The 19,564-nt window shown below is 44.8% G+C and overlaps 1 protein-coding gene across 4 annotated transcripts in view; it reads left to right on the top strand.

The window, feature by feature from the left end:
• LOC131952800 (kin of IRRE-like protein 1) overlaps positions 1–19,564 on the top strand; it is a 106,459-nt gene that overhangs the window by 79,930 nt on the left and 6,965 nt on the right. For all 4 annotated transcript variants that reach the window (XM_059315653.1, XM_059315650.1, XM_059315652.1 and 1 more), the window contains exons 5-6: positions 14,412–14,516; positions 14,983–15,097. In XM_059315653.1, the coding sequence (XP_059171636.1) occupies positions 14,412–14,516; positions 14,983–15,097 (220 nt within the window). The remainder of the gene's footprint in view (positions 1–14,411; positions 14,517–14,982; positions 15,098–19,564) is intronic.

Genomic DNA, 19,564 nt, shown 5'->3' with positions numbered 1-19,564 from the left:
TAAAAATCGTCCACACTGGCAAGTCAAACCATTTTGTATAGCCATGCTGGCAAGTCAAACCATTTTGTGTAGCCACACTGGCAAGTCAAACCATTTTGTATTGGCACACTGGCAAGTCTAACCATTTTGTATAGCCATGCTGGCAAGTCAAACCATTTTGTGTAGCCACACTGGCAAGTCAAACCATTTTGTTTAGCCACACTGGCAAGTCAAACCATTTTGTATTGGCACACTGGCAAGTCAAACCATTTTGTATAGCCACATTGGCAAGTCAAACCATTTTGTATTGCCACACTGGCAAGTCAAACCATTTTGTGTAGCCACATTGGCAAGTCAAACCATTTTGTGTAGCCACACTGGCAAGTCCAATGCGTCTATTTGTAAAATCGCAAGAGAGTTTACAGCACAGTTCTGTTAGCGAATAAATACATATTCCAACTTTAAAGCAACTCATCAGCTGAGAAAATTCCTGCTGCTCTCCCCTGGTTAGTGGGATAATGAACTACAAATGATACACAGAGTTCTTGCTCTTTAATGACCTCACATCTTGATGTGATCGTCTGCAAGCGGTCGAGAGAAATGTGTTTAGCATCCAATCGGCTTATCCGCGCATTAGGTCCCGCCTACACCGTCATATACGTCTCGTTATCAACATGGCTTTTTTACATTGGTGGTTTTTACATTAGTGGCTTTTTAACTCTGGCGATTGTTAACGAAGGTGGCTATTTAACATTGGTTAATGTTGCTATTTTAATATTAGTGGATGTTTTAAGTGGCTTGGTTTTTAATTAATGTGGTTTTTAATCATGGAGTATTGTTGTTTCACCATGGAGGTGTTTAGACTTGTTTTACATTGACCCTTTCGTTGGAAATGTTTGTGTACAAACTCGAGGAACACTGAGCTACGTGTTTTAGACGGACCTAATTATGATGATGTTTTTATTGTCACAAACAATTCACAGCGGTCAATGTTCTTGTGAATCACAAACATTTCACAGCGGTCAATGTTCTTGTGAATCACAAACATTTCACAGCGGTCAATGTTCTTGTGAATCACAAACTATTCACAGCGGTCAATGTTCTTGTGAATCACAAACATTTCACAGCGGTCAATGTTCTTGTGAATCACGAACATTTCACAGCGGTCAATGTTCTTGTGAATCACAAACATTTCACAGCGGTCAATGTTCTTGTGAATCACAAACTATTCACAGCGGTCAATGTTCTTGTGAATCACAAACATTTCACAGCGGTCAATGTTCTTGTGAATCACGAACATTTCACAGCGGTCAATGTTCTTGTGAATCACGAACATTTCACAGCGGTCAATGTTCTTGTCAATCACGAACATTTCACAGTGGTCAATGTTCTTGTCAATCACAAACTTTTGATGCAGATGTAAGTCTTGTCTCGAATAGTGTGATGCGGCTGTGTTGATTGGTGAGTTACCGTTCTGTAAGTTGATCTTCTGCTGATACAATAGTCGTCTGCCCCAACAACGGTCATCTGCCCCTACCAAAGTCGTCTGCTTCAACAATGGTCATCTGCCCCGACCAAAGTCGTCTGCCCAACAACGGTCATCTGCCCCGACCAAAGTCGTCTGCCCAACAACGGTCATCTGCCCCTACCAAAGTCGTCTGCTTCAACAATGGTCATCTGCCCCGACCAAAGTCGTCTGCCCAACAACGGTCATCTGCCCCTACCAAAGTCGTCTGCTTCAACAATGGTCATCTGCCCCGACCAAAGTCGTCTGCCCAACAACGGTCATCTGCCCCTACCAAAGTCGTCTGCTTCAACAATGGTCATCTGCCCCGACCAAAGTCGTCTGCCCAACAACGGTCATCTGCCCCTACCAAAGTCGTCTGCTTCAACAACGGCCATATGCCCCTACCAAAGTCGTCTACGGTCGACTGTCCACACAAAAACTGATGACAAAATCAGCTCTTTGGTTTTGGGGTCGGCATCAAAATACGTCATCCATATCGTCCCCACCTCAACCTATCCACCCCCCCCCCCTCCTCCTCTAACTTTCCACGCCCCCACACAGTCGTTACCTCCCCGACTAAGAAATTACAGATAATTAGTTCCCAAGTAAAGAGAAAGATCGATTCCTAAACTCTCGATCTAAAATCAATTTTCCTTTACCGTAAGAGCACGCGACAACCTGACATATGTATAGATAGGTGTAAAGGTCAGGTATATCCATAGGTCGACTCAAGCACCTAGCTGTTTGCCAATAATTAACAGCTTACTTGAGCAAACAACCAATTGAATTTAATCACTCAAACAAGTGAGTGATTAAATTCAGGGATAGAAATAACACTGTGGCTGCTGTGGGACTACATTCAGGACACAACAGTGTTGATCTAGTGGCCAAAAATAAGTGTTGATCAAGTGGCCAAAAATAAGTGTTGATCTAGTGGCCAAAAATAAGTTTTGATCAAGTGGCCAAAAATAAGTGTTGATCTAGTGGCCAAAAATAAGTGTTGATCAAGTGGCCAAAAATAAGTGTTGATCAAGTGGCCAAAAATAAGTTTTGATCTAGTGGCCAAAAATAAGTTTTGATCTAGTGGCCAAAAAACTGTGTGGATCTAGTGGCCAAAAAACTGTGGATTTAGTGGCCAAATATCAGTGTGGATCTATTGGCCAAAAAACTGTGTGGATCTAGTGGCCAAAAAACTGTGGATTTAGTGGCCAAAAATCAGTGTGGATTTAGTGGCCAAAAGCTGTGTGGATTTAGTGGCCAAAAAAACTGTGGGTTTAGTGGCCAAAAAAACTGTGGATTTAGTGGCCAAAAAAACTGTGGATTTAGTGGCCAAAAAAACTGTGGATTTAGTGGCCAAAAAAACTGTGGATTTAGTGGCCAAAACACAGTATAGATCTATTCGCCCTAATACATTGTAGACTAGATGTTCTTAAGACCTCGTGGCCGTAAAAGACCTAATGTCCATAAAAGACCTAGTGTCCATAAAAGACCTCGCGGCCATAAACCATTGGACCTACTCTAGACAGTAGAGCCCAGCCCTCCCTCTTAATTTCACTCTATTGGTAATGTCAACACTCGTTGGCTCCAGCGCCCGAGCTAACCGCACCAAATGTTATTAGCATTGATCTTGGTGCCGCACCGTGCCGATGTTCTGCGGACTTTCCCGTTGCCCAACACCGCTGAGTACTTCCTTTAGGCGTGCAAGGCTGGCACGCGAAACTACTCTAACCTTGTTGAAACTGGTCGGACATAAAAGCTGGCAGAAAACTTCTTCTGCCAAATCTGCAGACCCCCTTCACGCGACGGTCCCTGTCCCCAGTTCTCTAGAAAATAAAAATCACAATTTCGTTAATGGTTGATTTTTTTTTTCAACCTGTCTTCTTAATTAAATTTTCATTGCGTTCGCGCTGACCACAATTAAACTAATGTGTCTGGTATATTGCGCTGTGTTATGTCTTGCTGGCTAGAGAAATTTTCTAATCTTCATTATTAGTTTAATGAAAGCAAAAATGTATCTATAACTTGCGGATACAATTAATTGCATTATTGGAGAATAACTTTTACATAAATGATTAGTTTTTATTTTTACTGAAAGATAACACAGGCTAAAAACTGGTTTCCAAAAAACTACAACATAATTAAAAACAGGAATATTTTAAATACCGTAACTCGACTCTTTTGGACAATGCCGTTAGACTTATCCTACTTGTATCCAGATACTTCCCTTATACCCTCCCACTTTCTACTGCTGAGATTGTAATTGAGCAAGTCAAGGCACGTAACCCTGTTTGGTAGCTAATCGTATTATCTTCTCTTGGCCGATTTTTCCTAAAGCCATTTAAAGTCACTGCTTGTGACTAGGCTATAGCAAGTTACCCTTTCACTTGAATCTATCTCTTCAATCATTGCTCATATCCTCTCTACTTTACAATCATTGCTATATCCTCTCTACTTTACACATTGCTCAAATCCTCTCTACTTTACAATCATTGCTCAAATCCTCTCTACTTTACAATCATTGCTCATATCCTCTATACTTTACAATCATTGCTCATATCCTCTCTACAATCATTGCTCATATCCTCTCTACTTTACAATCATTGCTCATATCCTCTCTACTTTACAATCATTGCTCATATCCTCTCTACTTTACAATCATTGCTCATATCCTCTCTACTTTACAATCATTGCTCATATCCTCTCTCTGGAATCTATCTCTTCAATCATTGGTCATAGCCTCTCTCTCTCTCTCTCTCTGTGTCTCTCTACTTTACAGTCATTGGGCATAGCCTCTCTTCTCAAATCTCAATCTACTTTTCAATCATTGGTCACTCCATTGAGCTCATATTTCCCTAACACCATGTCCACACCATGTCCACACCATACCCACACCATGCCCACACCATGCCCACACCATGCCCACACCATACCCACACCATGTCCACACCATGTCCACACCATACCCACACCATGTCCACACCATGCTCACACCATGTCCACACCATGTCCACACCATGCCCACACCATGCCCACACCATGCCCACACCATGTCCACACCATGCCCACACCATGCCCACACCATGCCCATACCATGTCCACACCATGCCCACACCATGCCCACACCATGCCCATACCATGTCCATACCATGCCCATACCATGTCCACACCATGTCCACACCATGCCCACACCATGCCCACACCATGCCCACACCCCACACCATGACCACACCATGCCCACACCATGTCCACACCATGCCCACACCATGCCCACACCATGCCCACACCATGTCCACACCATGTCCACACCATGCCCACACCATGCCCACACCATGCCCACACCATGCCCACACCATGCCCACACCCCACACCATGACCACACCATGCCCACACCATGCCCACACCATGCCCACACCATGTCCACACCATGCCCACACCATGTCCATACCATGTCCATACCATGCCCACACCATGCCCACACCATGTCCACACCATGCCCACACCATGTCCACACCATGTCCACACCATGCCCACACCATGCCCACACCATGCCCACACCATGCCCACACCATGCCCACACCATGCCCACACCATACCCACACCATGCCCACACCATGTCCACACCATACCTACACCATACCCACACCATGCCCACACCATACCCACACCATGTCCATACCATGTCCATACCATGCCCACACCATGCCCACACCATGCCCACACCATGCCCACACCATGTCCACACCATGCCCACACCATGCCCACACCATGTCCATACCATACCCACACCATGTCCATACCATGTCCATACCATGCCCACACCATGCCCACACCATGTCCACACCATGCCCACACCATGTCCACACCATGCCCACACCATGCCCACACCATACCCATACCATGCCCACACCATGACCACACCATGTCCACACCATACCTACACCATACCCACACCATGCCCACACCATGCCCACACCATGTCCATACCATGCCCACACCATGCCCACACCATGCCCACACCACCCCCACACCACCCCCACACCATGCCCACACCATGCCCACACCATGCCCACACCATGTCCACACCATGCCCACACCATGCCCACACCATGCCCACACCACCCCCACACCATGCCCACACCATGTCCACACCATACCCACACCATGTCCATACCATGTCCATACCATGCCCACACCATGCCCACACCATGCCCACACCATGCCCACACCATGTCCACACCATGCCCACACCATGCCCACACCATACCCACACCATGCCCACACCATGCCCACACCATGTCCACACCATACCTACACCATACCCACACCATGCCCACACCATGTCCATACCATGTCCATACCATGCCCACACCATGTCCACACCATGTCCACACCATGTCCACACCATGCCCACACCCCACACCATGCCCACACCATGCCCACACCATGCCCACACCATGCCCACACCCCACACCATACCCACACCATGTCCACACCATGTCCACACCATGCCCACACCATGCCCACACCATGCCCACACCATGCCCACACCATGCCCACACCACCCCCACACCACCCCCACACCATGCCCACACCATGCCCACACCATGCCCACACCATGCCCACACCATGCCCACACCACCCCCACACCATGTCCACACCATGCCCACACCATGTCCACACCATGCCCACGCCATGCCCACACCATTCCCACACCGCCTCATTCCCTCACCATTTTTGCACTCCACGCTACACAATACACCCTCTTCCGCCCCGCCACATTGCCTCACATCATCCATCCCCACCCCCACCCCGCCTCACATCACCCATTCCCCCACACCCTCCGATTCCTCTGTTGACAGCTATTTTCTCCATGTCAGCAGCTTCTTCATATTAACACACAAATATTTTGGGACGTCCAGAATAAATTTTGTCTTTTGGTCGAAGCTGTATGTCCACTTTAGGTCTTGTCCGATGGTCTAAGCTATATGTCCACTCTAGGTCTTGTCCAATAGTCTCAATTATTTGATGATGTCTAAAACTTGAATCTAGTCTAATGCAACCCTGTCTTTGTTGAGTTGGCACAAACCTGCTCTACGTGAAGTGTTCTGCTCGATTGTCCAATTCTTGACCCACAGGCTTGACGTGTGGTGGCGTGCTGTATACCAGCGCTTTACAAAAAGTCTCTCCCTCCACAGCTCATTAAAATCCTACAAGTCTTGCCGCCTACCTGTAGGGGCTTGCTGCCTACCTGTAGGGGCTTGCCGCCTACCTGTAGGGGCTTGCCGCCTACCTGTAGGGGCTTGCCGCCTACCTGTAGGGGCTTGCCGCCTACCTGTAGGGGCTTGCCGCCTACCTGTAGGGGCTTGCCGCCTACCTGTAGGGGCTTGCTGCCTACCTGTAGGGGGCTCGCTATATCCTACAAGTCTTGCCGCCTACCTGTAGGGGCTTACTGCCCGTTATTATTATATGTAGAGGCTTGCTCAATGGGTATGTTTGCGTGCTAGTGGGTGGGTGGGTGTGGGTTTTTTTTATTCTAGACATTCAAGGAGAAAGTAAACGATAAAAGAAGTGTAAGTGAAAGTTAAATAGCTAGGTAAACGATGCGACTTTCCTACTGAGACGGACAGAGGAGCTGCAGAAAGGATATGTCCTAGTCCGCTTTTCAACTGACATTAATCCTTTGGTCGTTACAGTGAGCACGCAATGTTGTTATATTACAACACATATGCGTTGGTTGTATTTTTTCCCGTAAGTTGGTAAAAAAAAGGTTGGCGTGGTCAAGTCGGTAAAGCTATTTGGGAGTATTGTCGAGGGTCGTGGTGTGTAAATCAATGATCTTAAGGTATTACCAAAGGTCTTGGTGCATTAATAAAGATCCTGAGGTATAACTAAAAGTGGTTTTTATCAAGAGAGTATCTAGAACCGTTTTATTTATAACAAGCACAAAAATTCTATTATTGGCTAGCCCAAAATCATCAGCTCTAGCACTAGTCCACTCCACTAGCGGGAGAGTAGTCTACCCTAGCTATAGTCTACATCACCTCAGGGTGGACTAAATGGGTAGGTGGGTAGTTGTGTAGGGTAGTGGTCAGTGGTGTAGGGGTAGGTGGGTAGTGGTCAGTGGTGTAGGGGTAGTGGTCAGTGGTGTAGGGGTAGGTGGGTAGTGGTCAGTGGTGTAGGGGTAGGTGGGTAGTGGTCAGTGGTGTAGGGGTAGGTGGGTAGTGGTCAGTGGTGTAGGGGTAGGTGAGTAGTAGTGTAGTGGTAGGTGGGTAGTGGTCAGTGGTGTAGGGGTAGGTGGGTAGTAGTGTAGGGGTAGGTGGGTAGTGGTCAGTGGTGTAGGGGTAGGTGAGTAGTGGTCAGTGGTGTAGGGGTAGGTGGGTAGTAGTGTAGGGGTAGATGGGTCAGTGGTATAGGGGTAGGTGGGTAGTGGTCAGTGGTGTAGGGGTAGGTGGGTAGTAGTGTAGGGGTAGGTGGGTAGTGGTCAGTGGTGTAGGGGTAGGTGGGTAGTAGTGTAGGGGTAGGTGGGTAGTGGTCAGTGGTGTAGGGGTAGGTGGGTAGTGGTCAGTGGTGTAGGGGTAGGTGGGTAGTAGTGTAGGGGTAGGTGGGTAGTGGTCAGTGGTGTAGGGGTAGGTGGGTAGTAGTGTAGGGGTAGGTGGGTAGTGGTCAGTGGTGTAGGGGTAGGTGAGTAGTGGTCAGTGGTGTAGGGGTAGGTGGGTAGTAGTGTAGGGGTAGATGGGTCAGTGGTATAGGGGTAGGTGGGTAGTGGTCAGTGGTGTAGGGGTAGGTGGGTAGTAGTGTAGGGGTAGGTGGGTCAGTGGTATAGGGGTAGGTGGGTAGTGGTCAGTGGTGTAGGGGTAGGTGGGTAGTGGTCAGTGTTGTAGGGGTAGGTGGGTAGTGGTCAGTTGTGTAGGGGTAGGTGGGTAGTGGTCAGTGGTGTAGGGGTAGGTGAGTAGTGGTCAGTGGTGTAGGGGTAGGTGGGTAGTAGTGTAGGGGTAGGTGGGTCAGTGGTATAGGGGTAGGTGGGTAGTGGTCAGTGGTGTAGGGGTAGGTGGGTAGTGGTCAGTGTTGTAGGGGTAGGTGGGTAGTGGTCAGTTGTGTAGGGGTAGGTGGGTAGTGGTCAGTGGTGTAGGGGTAGGTGAGTAGTGGTCAGTGGTGTAGGGGTAGGTGGGTAGTAGTGTAGGGGTTGGTGGGTCAGTGGTATAGGGGTAGGTGGGTAGTGGTCAGTGGTGTAGGGGTAGGTGGGTAGTGGTTAGTTGTGTAGGGGTAGGTGGGTAGTGGTCAGTGGTGTAGGGGTAGGTGGGTAGTGGTCAGTGGTGTAGGGGTAGGTGGGTAGTGGTTAATTGTGTAGGGGTAGGTGGGTAGTGGTTAATTGTGTAGGGGTAGGTGGGTAGTGGTCAGTGGTGTAGGGGTAGGTGGGTAGTGGTCAGTGGTGTAGGGGTAGGTGGGTAGTGGTCAGTTGTGTGTTTATTTTGTCCCTCCACTCTGCTGTTTATCTACTATTGAACAAGTCCCTCCATCATCACATGATTGCCACCCCCCTCCCCCTCCCCGGATATGAGCACGTGATGATGGTCGTAGTTTCGAGTCGTCTATCAGTGGATGGAGCACGCACGGTGGACATGGGTCATTCTGAGCCGTGCTCACATACTGACACAGGGTCAAGGGTCGTGCGGCTCTAAGAGCTTGTCCAGTTTTTCGTTGAGGTAAGGTCCTGAGCCAGATGGCTCTATGATTATGGCTCAGTGGTCGTTATGTACTGGGTATTGCTATTTGATGGTCGTTATGTACTGGGTATTGCTATTTGATGGTCGTTATGTACTGGGTATTGCTATTTGATGGTCGTTATGTACTGGGTATAGCTATTTGATGGTCGTTATGTACTGGGTATTGCTATTTGATGGTCGTTATGTAGTGGGTATTGCTATTTGATGGTCGTTATGTACTGGGTATTGCTATTTGATGGTCGTTATGTACTGGGTATAGCTATTTGATGGTCGTTATGTACTGGGTATTGCTATTTGATGGTCGTTATGTACTGGGTATTGCTATTTGATGGTCGTTATGTAGTGGGTATTGCTATTTGATGGTCGTTATGTACTGGGTATTGCTATTTGATGGTCTTTATGTAATGGGTATTGCTATTTGATGGTCGTTATGTAGTGGGTATTGCTATTTGATGGTCGTTATGTACTGGGTATTGCTATTTGATGGTCGCTTTGTACAGGACATAGATATTGGATAATCGTTTTGTACAGGGTATGATTAGTGGATAGTAGTTGTATTCAGTTTATGGCTTTTTGATTTGTATGTTGGAAACACACAAAAAAACACAATTGAAAAGCAAACAAAAAAGATTAATTATTCGTTCAAAATTGAATTTTGCGTTGTATATAAGACACAGTGTATCCATGTTTGTCTGTGGATACATTATGTCTACGTCTGTCTACACTGTTCTAAGTGTATATGGACAGAGTATATCTATGTGTGTCTGTGGACAGTATATCTATGTGTGTCTGTGGACAGTATATCTATGTGTGTCTGTGGACAGTATATCTATTATGTCTGTGTGTGAGTTCTAGCGTGCCAGTGATCGATATGTGAATATTGCCCGCTAGGTATGATGGGACCCATCAAATTTATCGCCACTCCCCGCACCAGCTTTTGTCCACCATCCAATCAAATTTCCTGAACCGCTCCGTTGATTGTCCAACCAAAACGTGCGTTTTATTTCAATTAGGGCCGGACTAGATCCAATCTCACCCTGTGTTTGCACGTACGGCCAGTTTTATTAGTATTTACGTGCCGGCGGTCAATTTTATCCCCTTGTGTGACGTCACAGATTGGCCATACTTGTCCACTACATTGAACTTGTGATGGCCAGAATCTCCCTCAGTGGACCGCTGGCTCATGGGTGGCCAAGTTATGGGTGGCCAAGTTATGGCCTCAGTTAACGAGCGATGTGGTAGGTCTTACTATATCATCTAGAGTTCTAGAGGGCAATATCTACTTGCCTACAGAATCTAGTGGGAAATATCTACACTTGCCTACAGAATCTAGTGGGAAATATCTACACTTGCCTACAGAATCTAGTGGGAAATATCTACACTTGCCTACAGAATCCAGTGGACAATATCTACTTGCCTACAGAATCCAGTGGGAAAATATCCACGATTTCCAGGAAATGATCGTGTTAAAATAATTGAAGGCTAGAAATCAAATATGTGAGGTTAGCCCACACTACAAGCACATAGGGTTGGACAAACGTGTGGGGTTGGCCGACATGTGGGGTTCTCTGACATGTAGGGTTGGCCGACATGTAGGGTTGGACAAACTTGTGGGGTTGGCCAACATCTAGGGTTGGACAAACATTTAGGGTTGGCCGACATGTAGGGTTGGCCGACATGTAGGGTTGGCCGACATGTAGGGTTGGCCGACATATAGGGTTGGCACTCACGTTTGGCTGACATACACGTCGGGTTGACACTCAGGTATGGTTGGCAAACACATGGGGTTGGCAATGATATAGGGTTGGCAGGCACGTTGGTTTGATCATTGAGAAACTTCCATTAAGCACGTGTCTGCTGTACATTAAAAATTCAATTATCTATCTTGATATTTCCTCATCCCACAGACGTACGTCTGTGTTATGAATAATGGCTGATGCGTCTATGATACATTTTTCCTTGTAATCTCTCTCTCTCTCTCTCACTATCTCTTTCTCTACCTCTCTCTCTTTATATATATATATATATATATATATATATATATATATATATATATATATATAGACAGACAGACAGAAGATACATACATAGATACATACATAGATACATACATAGATACATACATAGATACATTCATAGATACATACATAGATACATACATAGATACATAGATCAACTTATAGTTGTGTATATGTATATGTTGGTTATTCTGCCTGTACCTATGACACTGACATTTCCCGTGTACTCTGCTGACTTATGTCAGTTGATTGGAGAAATTAGTCGGGTATAATTTTCCCAACAAAGCCGTCCATGTATTTTTGTTTCTGGTACTGACACAGTGGGTTTTTCCTAGTGCTGACTCCCTAGAGGGCGCACAATATTTTAACAGTAATTAGCTCAGATGGTGAAGGCGGTTTTGTCTTTGTTGTCTGCAGTCGACATAGGCTCGCTTCTAACACTGGTGGTGCACCATTCACATCCATAGATGGGTGCAGACAGCCACATCCATGGATGAGTGTTGGCTATTAGGATGGGTCTAAGCCAGTACTACCATCTATGGATAGGTTTAGACTACCAACCTCCATCGATGAGTGCACTTTTAACCCTTTATGTACTGTACTTTTACACCAGCCCTGTATGAGTGTGTGTGTGGGGGGGGGGATGAATTGATTGACAGCCATGAGCTCGCATGAGACCTGAAGGCTTTGACACAAGTCCGCCTGCCAGTCATATTGGATCAACGGTTGCATTAATGCTGTTTACTTTTTCTACTCACTCGAGGCTGGGGGCGGGGGCTTGGTGGTGAGTTGGTGTTGGTGGTGAGTTGGTGTTGGTGGTGAGTTGGACGGTAACCCTTTCACGTGATCGCAGCTAGCGATTGAAAATAAATGTTTGCTATTCTCAATACCATCGACTTAAATCGCCTTCTCTAGACTGGGGAGATTGGGGGAGGGGGGGGGGGGGGTTGACTCCGCACGTAAAACTAGAAAAGTGTGAGCCGAGAAGACTAACCTAAGATTCCCTGTGTTTTTATGTACGCTAAAAATATTTAAATAACATCATAAGAGCTCTTGCCGTAATTGAGTTTAGTAAATAGATGGTCTCGCGCAAGGTCGGAATCTTCCCAAGTTAGTTCAGATGGCAACATTTTTAAGATGGGGTGCCGGGAAGATAAAACGTTCGACAGTTTGTTGTATGCTACATCAGTACTAAACAATGTTGGTTCCAACGTTGAAGTCTCGCGGGTCCCGAGAAAAAATGGGCCGCGAGATTTACTGCGGTAATTGATCCGGTGCTTCGTGAATAAATACCTAAAGTTACTGTAGGTTGGCGTTTGGGCATAAAATTTTATGTGAGAAAGGTATAATAGAGTATACCTTGTTACTTTCTGCTTTCTCCCTACACAATATATATATATGTGTATGTGTATATATACACATATATACACATATATGTATATATATATATATATATATATATATATATATATATATATATATATATATGTGTGTGTGTGTGTGTGTGTGTGTGTGTGTACACAAACACACACACACACACACACTGCCCTCGACTGACCCGAGATTTTTAATACCTTCACATGTTTTTTGTGCGAGGCTCAAGTTAAAGCGGCTTTGATTGTTTATGAAAGGGAAGTAATACTTCCCCAGGCTTATGATCTGCCCCTGACTAACCCAGGGCTGTTTAAGCAGAGCTTATTTCTTCACCATCTTCTCGGCAAGGGAACTCACTCGATTAAGATTTTATCAAATGATTCAAAGTTTCCAGGCAAAAATCGCTTCCCAGCGTTCATCGGTGATCGTTAATATCTCAGATCTAAGGCAGCTGATATGTTCTGTACTGCGTTTAATAATTTATGTCGCGTACGCATGCCTTATAATAGTCGAGGAAATGAGGCACTGGGTACATGGGCTTGGTGGTACATGGGCTTGGTGGTACATGGGCTTGGTGGTACAGAGGTTTTTGGGTACAGGGGCTTGTTGGTATAGGGGCTTCTGTGTAAAGAGGCTTTGTCGGTATAAGGGCTTTTGGGTAGAGACATTTTGGTACTGAGACATTTTAGTACAGGGGCTTGTTGATACAGAGGCTTTTTCGATCAAGGCTTATGGACACAGGGGCTTTCGAGCACAGAATCTTGTTACAAAGCCTTGTCAAGAATTTTTAACAACAAAAACACTTCTGTAGTTGGCTACTTCATAAAGTAACAGTATTTAGAATGCAGAACAATTTCTGTAACAGCTCCCAAACACACTGAACCATACACGTACTTAAGAACATTTCAACAGGCATTACTCTAGAATTTTTCAAAGAAAGATGGAATTAAAAATAAATGAACCAACTTTTGTTCTAACTTTGTAACCGGATCAAGTCGGCGAACGACCAAGAAAGACGTCCGCCACGCACGGCTGGTCAGCCAGTAGAACAATGACCACTCCTCACTTATTGATTAGTTATCAAAGTTCAATCAATTTTTTTAGAATAGAAATCTGCTCCCAACTCTACTGTTATTCGTCGTTTTCATTCATTAATCAACTAATTTATTACCCATAACGATAATTAAAAACTGATTTTAACGGCTTCATTAAACGACCGACGTCTGATCAAGTTTCAGACTTCCCTTTTTAAATCGGCCAAAAACATTTTTGTCAACGTATAAAAATTCAAAGCGGTAATAAAAGAATGTATGTATGTGTGCACGTATCGCTTAACTGGGAAATAAAAATGTATGTGTACAAGATATTGTACACTTCGTTCCACTTTCTGATACTTGTGTACATCAAATAAAGCTTAATGATTTGTGGCTTTTGGGCTTTTATAAGAACTCTTCCTCTGTTGGCCAGATACGTGTTGGCGTTTGTTGCCAATTCAATACATCAATCTTACTACAGAATACTATTTAACTTCAAGCTCTGGGTTATTTTCATCCTGAAATTTTCCAGATGCTTTTAGCTTTAGCTCCGAATGTTTGTAAGACCTGTTGGTTCGTTTCTATTATTGCCAGTCAGCAAAATATTGACTCTAGTGTTGGGTGTGGGCTGCCTTGTTGTGTATCCTGGTTCCTGTCTCAACGGCTTTGTTGGATGTAAATTTTTGTCCTAGGGTCCCATTTTGTTGTGCCGATTGTTGGATATTGGATCTGTTCTTTAGCTAAATGTTTTTTTTTATCTTTAAAACTTTTTCAGGTTGCCTGGAAACGCATGGGTGAGAAACATTTTCTGACGGTGGGGGCTTTCACCTGGGTCAAGGAGTACAACATTCAGGTGGAGCAGAGGAGGGAGGAGGGACAGGTGGGTTGCTGTCATTTTGTGTCGGTATGACGCTGTTGGATGTCGTGTTGGAGTGTTACGCTTTATATTGTCCTGGTGGTGTGTGTGTGTGGTTGGTTAAGGTCGTCTCGTGTTTGTGTGTCGCTGTCGTGTCGTGTCGCAGTGATGTTGTGTTTTTTTGTGTGTGGATATATGTGTGTTTCTGCAACCAAACTTTGATCAAATTTTAATGTTAAAATTGAAAGATTATCACTAGCTTCGATTTTAAAAAAAAAACGTTTTAAAACAATAAAATGAATGTGGCGAGATGAGTTTTCATAGTTTTTCACGTATGTGTGTGTGTGCATTTGTGTTAAAATTATTCCTTATATAATATACTCATACGTTGTGTTAAGACCCGTTTTACGTACCTCTTGTGCTAAGACGTTCTGTGTTACATACCTGTTGTGTTTACCACCATTCCTACCTCCTGCTCCCCCCTCCCCAGATGACGAGCATGAGTCTGATCATCAAGTCAGTGAAACAATCAGACGAGGGGACCTACGAGTGCCAGGTGACAGACAAGGTGCCCATCCGGTCCTACGTCTATCTGACGGTCAAACGTGAGTAGACTCAGTCTATATTGTGCGTGTGGGGGGGGGGGGGGGGGGACAAGGTGTGACAGACAAGGTGCCCATCCGCTCCTACGTCTATCTGACGGTCAAACGTGAGTAGACTCAGTCTATATTGTGCGTGTGGGGGGGGGGGGACAAGGTGTGACAGACAAGGTGCCCATCCGCTCCTACGTCTATCTGACGGTCAAACGTGAGTAGACTCAGTCTATATTGTGCGTGTGGGGGGGGGGGGACAAGGTGTGACAGACAAGGTGCCCGTCCGGTCCTACGTCTATCTGACGGTCAAACGTGAGTAGACTCAGTCTATATTGTGCGTGTGGGGGGGGGGACAAGGTGTGACAGACACGGTGCCCGTCCGGTCCTACGTCTATCTGACGGTCAAACGTGAGTAGACCGACTATATTGTGTGGGGTGGGGGTGTTAGTGTGTGTGTGCTGGGGGATGTTGACACGACTATCTGACGGTCAAACGTGAGTAGACTCAACTTAGCTTTTGTGTGTGTGTGAGCTGGGGGGGGGGGATGTTGACCCATCTGTCTGACAGCCAAACGTGAGTCACAACACTCAGCTCACACTAAGTCAACCTAGCTTGCTTGTGTTTGTGTGTGGGTGTTTATGTGTGGGTGTTTATGTGTGGGTGTTTATGTGTGCTGTTGTGTTTAACAAGCTTGGACTACCTAGCCAAGTCTATTCTTAGCGCTTCTATTCAATGTACAAACAGTGGTTTGCCGGCCTGCAGATTGGGGCGGCATTATTTAGTCTGTATGCAATGTCAGTCCCGATGTTTATAGCCAACTTCGATTTGATTGGTTGAAATAATGGAAGCAGTGGGGTTAAATGGTGGAACTCTCACAGCTGATGGTGCGGCTTTCAGCTGGTGCTAGATGAGGATGGTGCTGCAGGTTGTGCCCTGAGGGTGTACGATTTAGATGGCGCCGAGTTAGGGTCCTGCATTTAATCACTTCTCAACCACGTGTTTATGGAGGTGTAATGGGCTTCTAGAGATCATCCTTGGAGATATATATAAAGTTAAAACACGAACAGAACTAAACCCGGACCGCATTATTGCGCCGATGACGTGATGCCTCAAGTATTTCACAATGACTTTGTTTAGGAGTTGCGTTCAGAAACCTTCTCCAGAAATGTTTGACAAATGTGTTGAGAAGTGTTGCTTTTGTTCTGCGTGTCAACACACCTCTCACTTACAGCACACCTCTCACTTACAACACACACCTCACAACACACCCCTCACTTACAACACACCCCTCACTTACAACACACCCCTCACTTACAACACACCCCTCACTTACAGCACACCCCTCACTTACAGCACACCTCTCACTTACAGCACACCTCTCACAACACACCCCTCACTTACAACACACCTCTCACTTACATCACACCCCTCACTTACAACACACCCCTCACTTATATCACACCTCTCAATTACAACACACCCCTCACTTACAGTACACCTCTCATTTACATCACACCCCTCACTTACAACACACCCCTCACTTACATCACACCTCTCACTTACAACACACCTCTCACTTACAGCACACCTCTCACTTACAGCACACCTCTCACAACACACCACTCACTTACAACACACCCCTCACTTACAACACACCTCTCACTTACATCACACCCCTCACTTACAACACACCCCTCACTTACATCACAACCCTCACTTACATCACACCTCTCACTTACAACACACCCCTCACTTACAACACACCCCTCACTTACATCACACCTCTCACTTACAACACACCCCTAACTTACATCACACCTCTCACTTACAACACACCCCTCACCTACAACACACCCCTCACTTACAACACACCCCTCACCTACAACACACCCCTCACTTACAACACACCCCTCACCTACAACACACCCTTCACTTACAACACACCCCTCACCTACAACACACCCCTCACTTACAACACCCCCCTCACCCACGTGCCTCCCCCGCTTTCTGACAACAGCGTGACGTCAGCGCACGTTCATCCAACAATTTCCTGTCGATATGTGAAACAAAAGGAGACTGACAAATGTTAGACCGCCATGAAACACAAGCACAACGAGGGCTATTTATTCTCGGCTTGTACTTGACTGGAGATCGCCTACCATCACAAGACCAACTTAAGACAAGTGCCATTGTGCCTGGTCTAGTCTAGAACGTTCGTCTGGACTTGTGACGTCACACAAAGACCAACGGGTGTTTTATTTTTACTTTTTCCCCGCGTCGATAAAAGAGATTGAAAAACATGTGTTTAACGGTTAATATAGCTGCAAGCCAAACTAACTTCAATACATTCTTTGATGTTTAGTCTCACCTGAGTTTAAATTAAATTAGATTTACATTTTAATGTTGTTTTTATACGAGCACATATTTTATGTAGAACATATTTTTTTTTTAGAAAATCTTAAATTTTAAATAAAAATTTAAAAAATACAAATTATCAACTGAAAAGCAACTTAAAGCGATATAATTTTTTGAACTGAAAAAAACACTTGAAATAATAAGTTAGTTAAATGATGTGGCCCTTCAGATGAAGCTTGGGTTAAAGTTTAATACACACATGTTCTGGTGTGTGTGTTCTCCGTGGTGTTGTCGCTGTGTAATATACACTTCAGCGAGGATTTGTCGCGAGGCTATTGTCGCCTGTGATATCCTGGATTTGTCGCGAGGCTATTGTCGCCTGTGATATCCTGGATTTGTCGCGAGGCTATTGTCGCCTGTGATATCCTGCATTTGTCGCGAGGCTATTGTCGCCTGTGATATCCTGGATTTGTTTTAGCAGTAAAAATGTCGGCCTGAGATATACTTGTTCTGGTTACGGTAATCACGTGGTTTACTTGGTCAGCTCTACATATACTTGACAATGACATGCTTCACACGCAGAGTTTCTTCCAGGCATCTCTTCGGAGCCCCCCCCCCCCCCCCCGAAAAATTTTTACCGCCCCCCCCCCCCGAACGAAATGAAATTTATATAGAAAATATATACTTTTAACAGTGTCCGCCCCCCCCCCCCCCCCGAAGAAAGTCTACCGCCCCCCCCCCCCCGAAAATTTCTAGTGCCCCCCCCGGAGAAAAAAGTCTGGAAGAAACACTGTTCACACGCGCGCACCCCTTTTGTACCCCACTCATACAAGAAAACGTAATACCTGCAACAAATCTGAGAAAATATAAGCTCTTCAATTTACTAGATCAAAAGCAATCTATGTTTAAGTTGAATTCTGGCGAAGGAGAGTTTAGCCCTTCAGAGATATACTGGGTTATCAATGGCTCCTATGACAGGGGATATAACTCAGGAATATACTCTCATTTATATTCTAATACTTCTCTCCCCTGTGTAAAGCTTGCGAGACTTCCTTACACCTTTTCACCACCACCCCTCTCATTTACACCATACTTCAAAATAAATTCTTCCAGCTTATTCAGTCACAAAAATAGTTTCTTTTAAAAAAAAATAACTCGGGTTTTTTAATAGCAATCTTTATTCTTCCCGAGTGGAATAGATTTATGAGAGAGGAATAGTCTAGATTGAGCGGGTAATTTGATCAGAGGCTTACCACAGCTGCAAGTTGCTCATTTTAAATTACCAGTCTGAAATCTTTGCTCAAATTGAATCTCTATCTGATAGATTTAACCTGTCGTTAAACAATAAATATTTCAATTTTGTAGTCAGATAAATTGTATCTTGTGTTTTCTTGATATTTACATAACATTTGTTCTTGTATTATAGTGTGTTTATATTGTGTATTTATAGTGTGTAATGACAAAGGAAACGTGTGTTGTTGTTGTCACATTACGTCATAATGGCGGTGACCTGTTTGTTGGCACGTGATTCTTGTCGGCGTTAATAACTGAGACAAATGTGCACATGACGTTACGTGGTGTAATTTGAAAATAGGTGTAGTGGAAAATTGGATTCGCTTCATTGCTTTGTAAAGTATCATCCATTTACTAGCCGCCTTTAATTCTATTCACGTTACCTTGTAATATGGCTTTCGTCATCAACGACATCACAGGCTAGGAACGATAACTCCGATCATTACAATATAATTTTTTACACTTTTTTTTTAAATATATTCAAGTGCATAAATTATTTCTTTGTGAATTTTTTTTTTGTAATTTGAACACGATTTTTTATTTATTTTATTTTATTTATTTCTTGTTAAATCGTTAGTTTGTAAAATTAAATAAAAATAAATTGTGTGGGTAATGCTCACATAAGCGATCAAGGAAAAGAATGTGTTTTATACATTTAAAAGGGAGGTAAGCCCAGATACGCACTGGTAAGTTGATACTAAAAATAGCTGCACCGCTGTGTACTTTTTTGTTGAAAACACTGTGTAAATAGACAAGAGAATCTCCGCACGGAGTGTGAGCCTTCACACGTAATGGATGAGATTGCCGGCTGCTATTTGGTTTCTACACAAT

This window comes from Physella acuta, unplaced genomic scaffold (assembly GCF_028476545.2).
Source record: "Physella acuta isolate Inbredline_101_S28 unplaced genomic scaffold, ASM2847654v3 ptg000890l, whole genome shotgun sequence".
Classification (NCBI taxonomy): Eukaryota; Metazoa; Mollusca; class Gastropoda; family Physidae; genus Physella; species Physella acuta.
The sequence above is the reverse complement of the archived record's forward strand: the minus strand, read 5'-3'. Positions and strand labels throughout refer to the sequence as shown.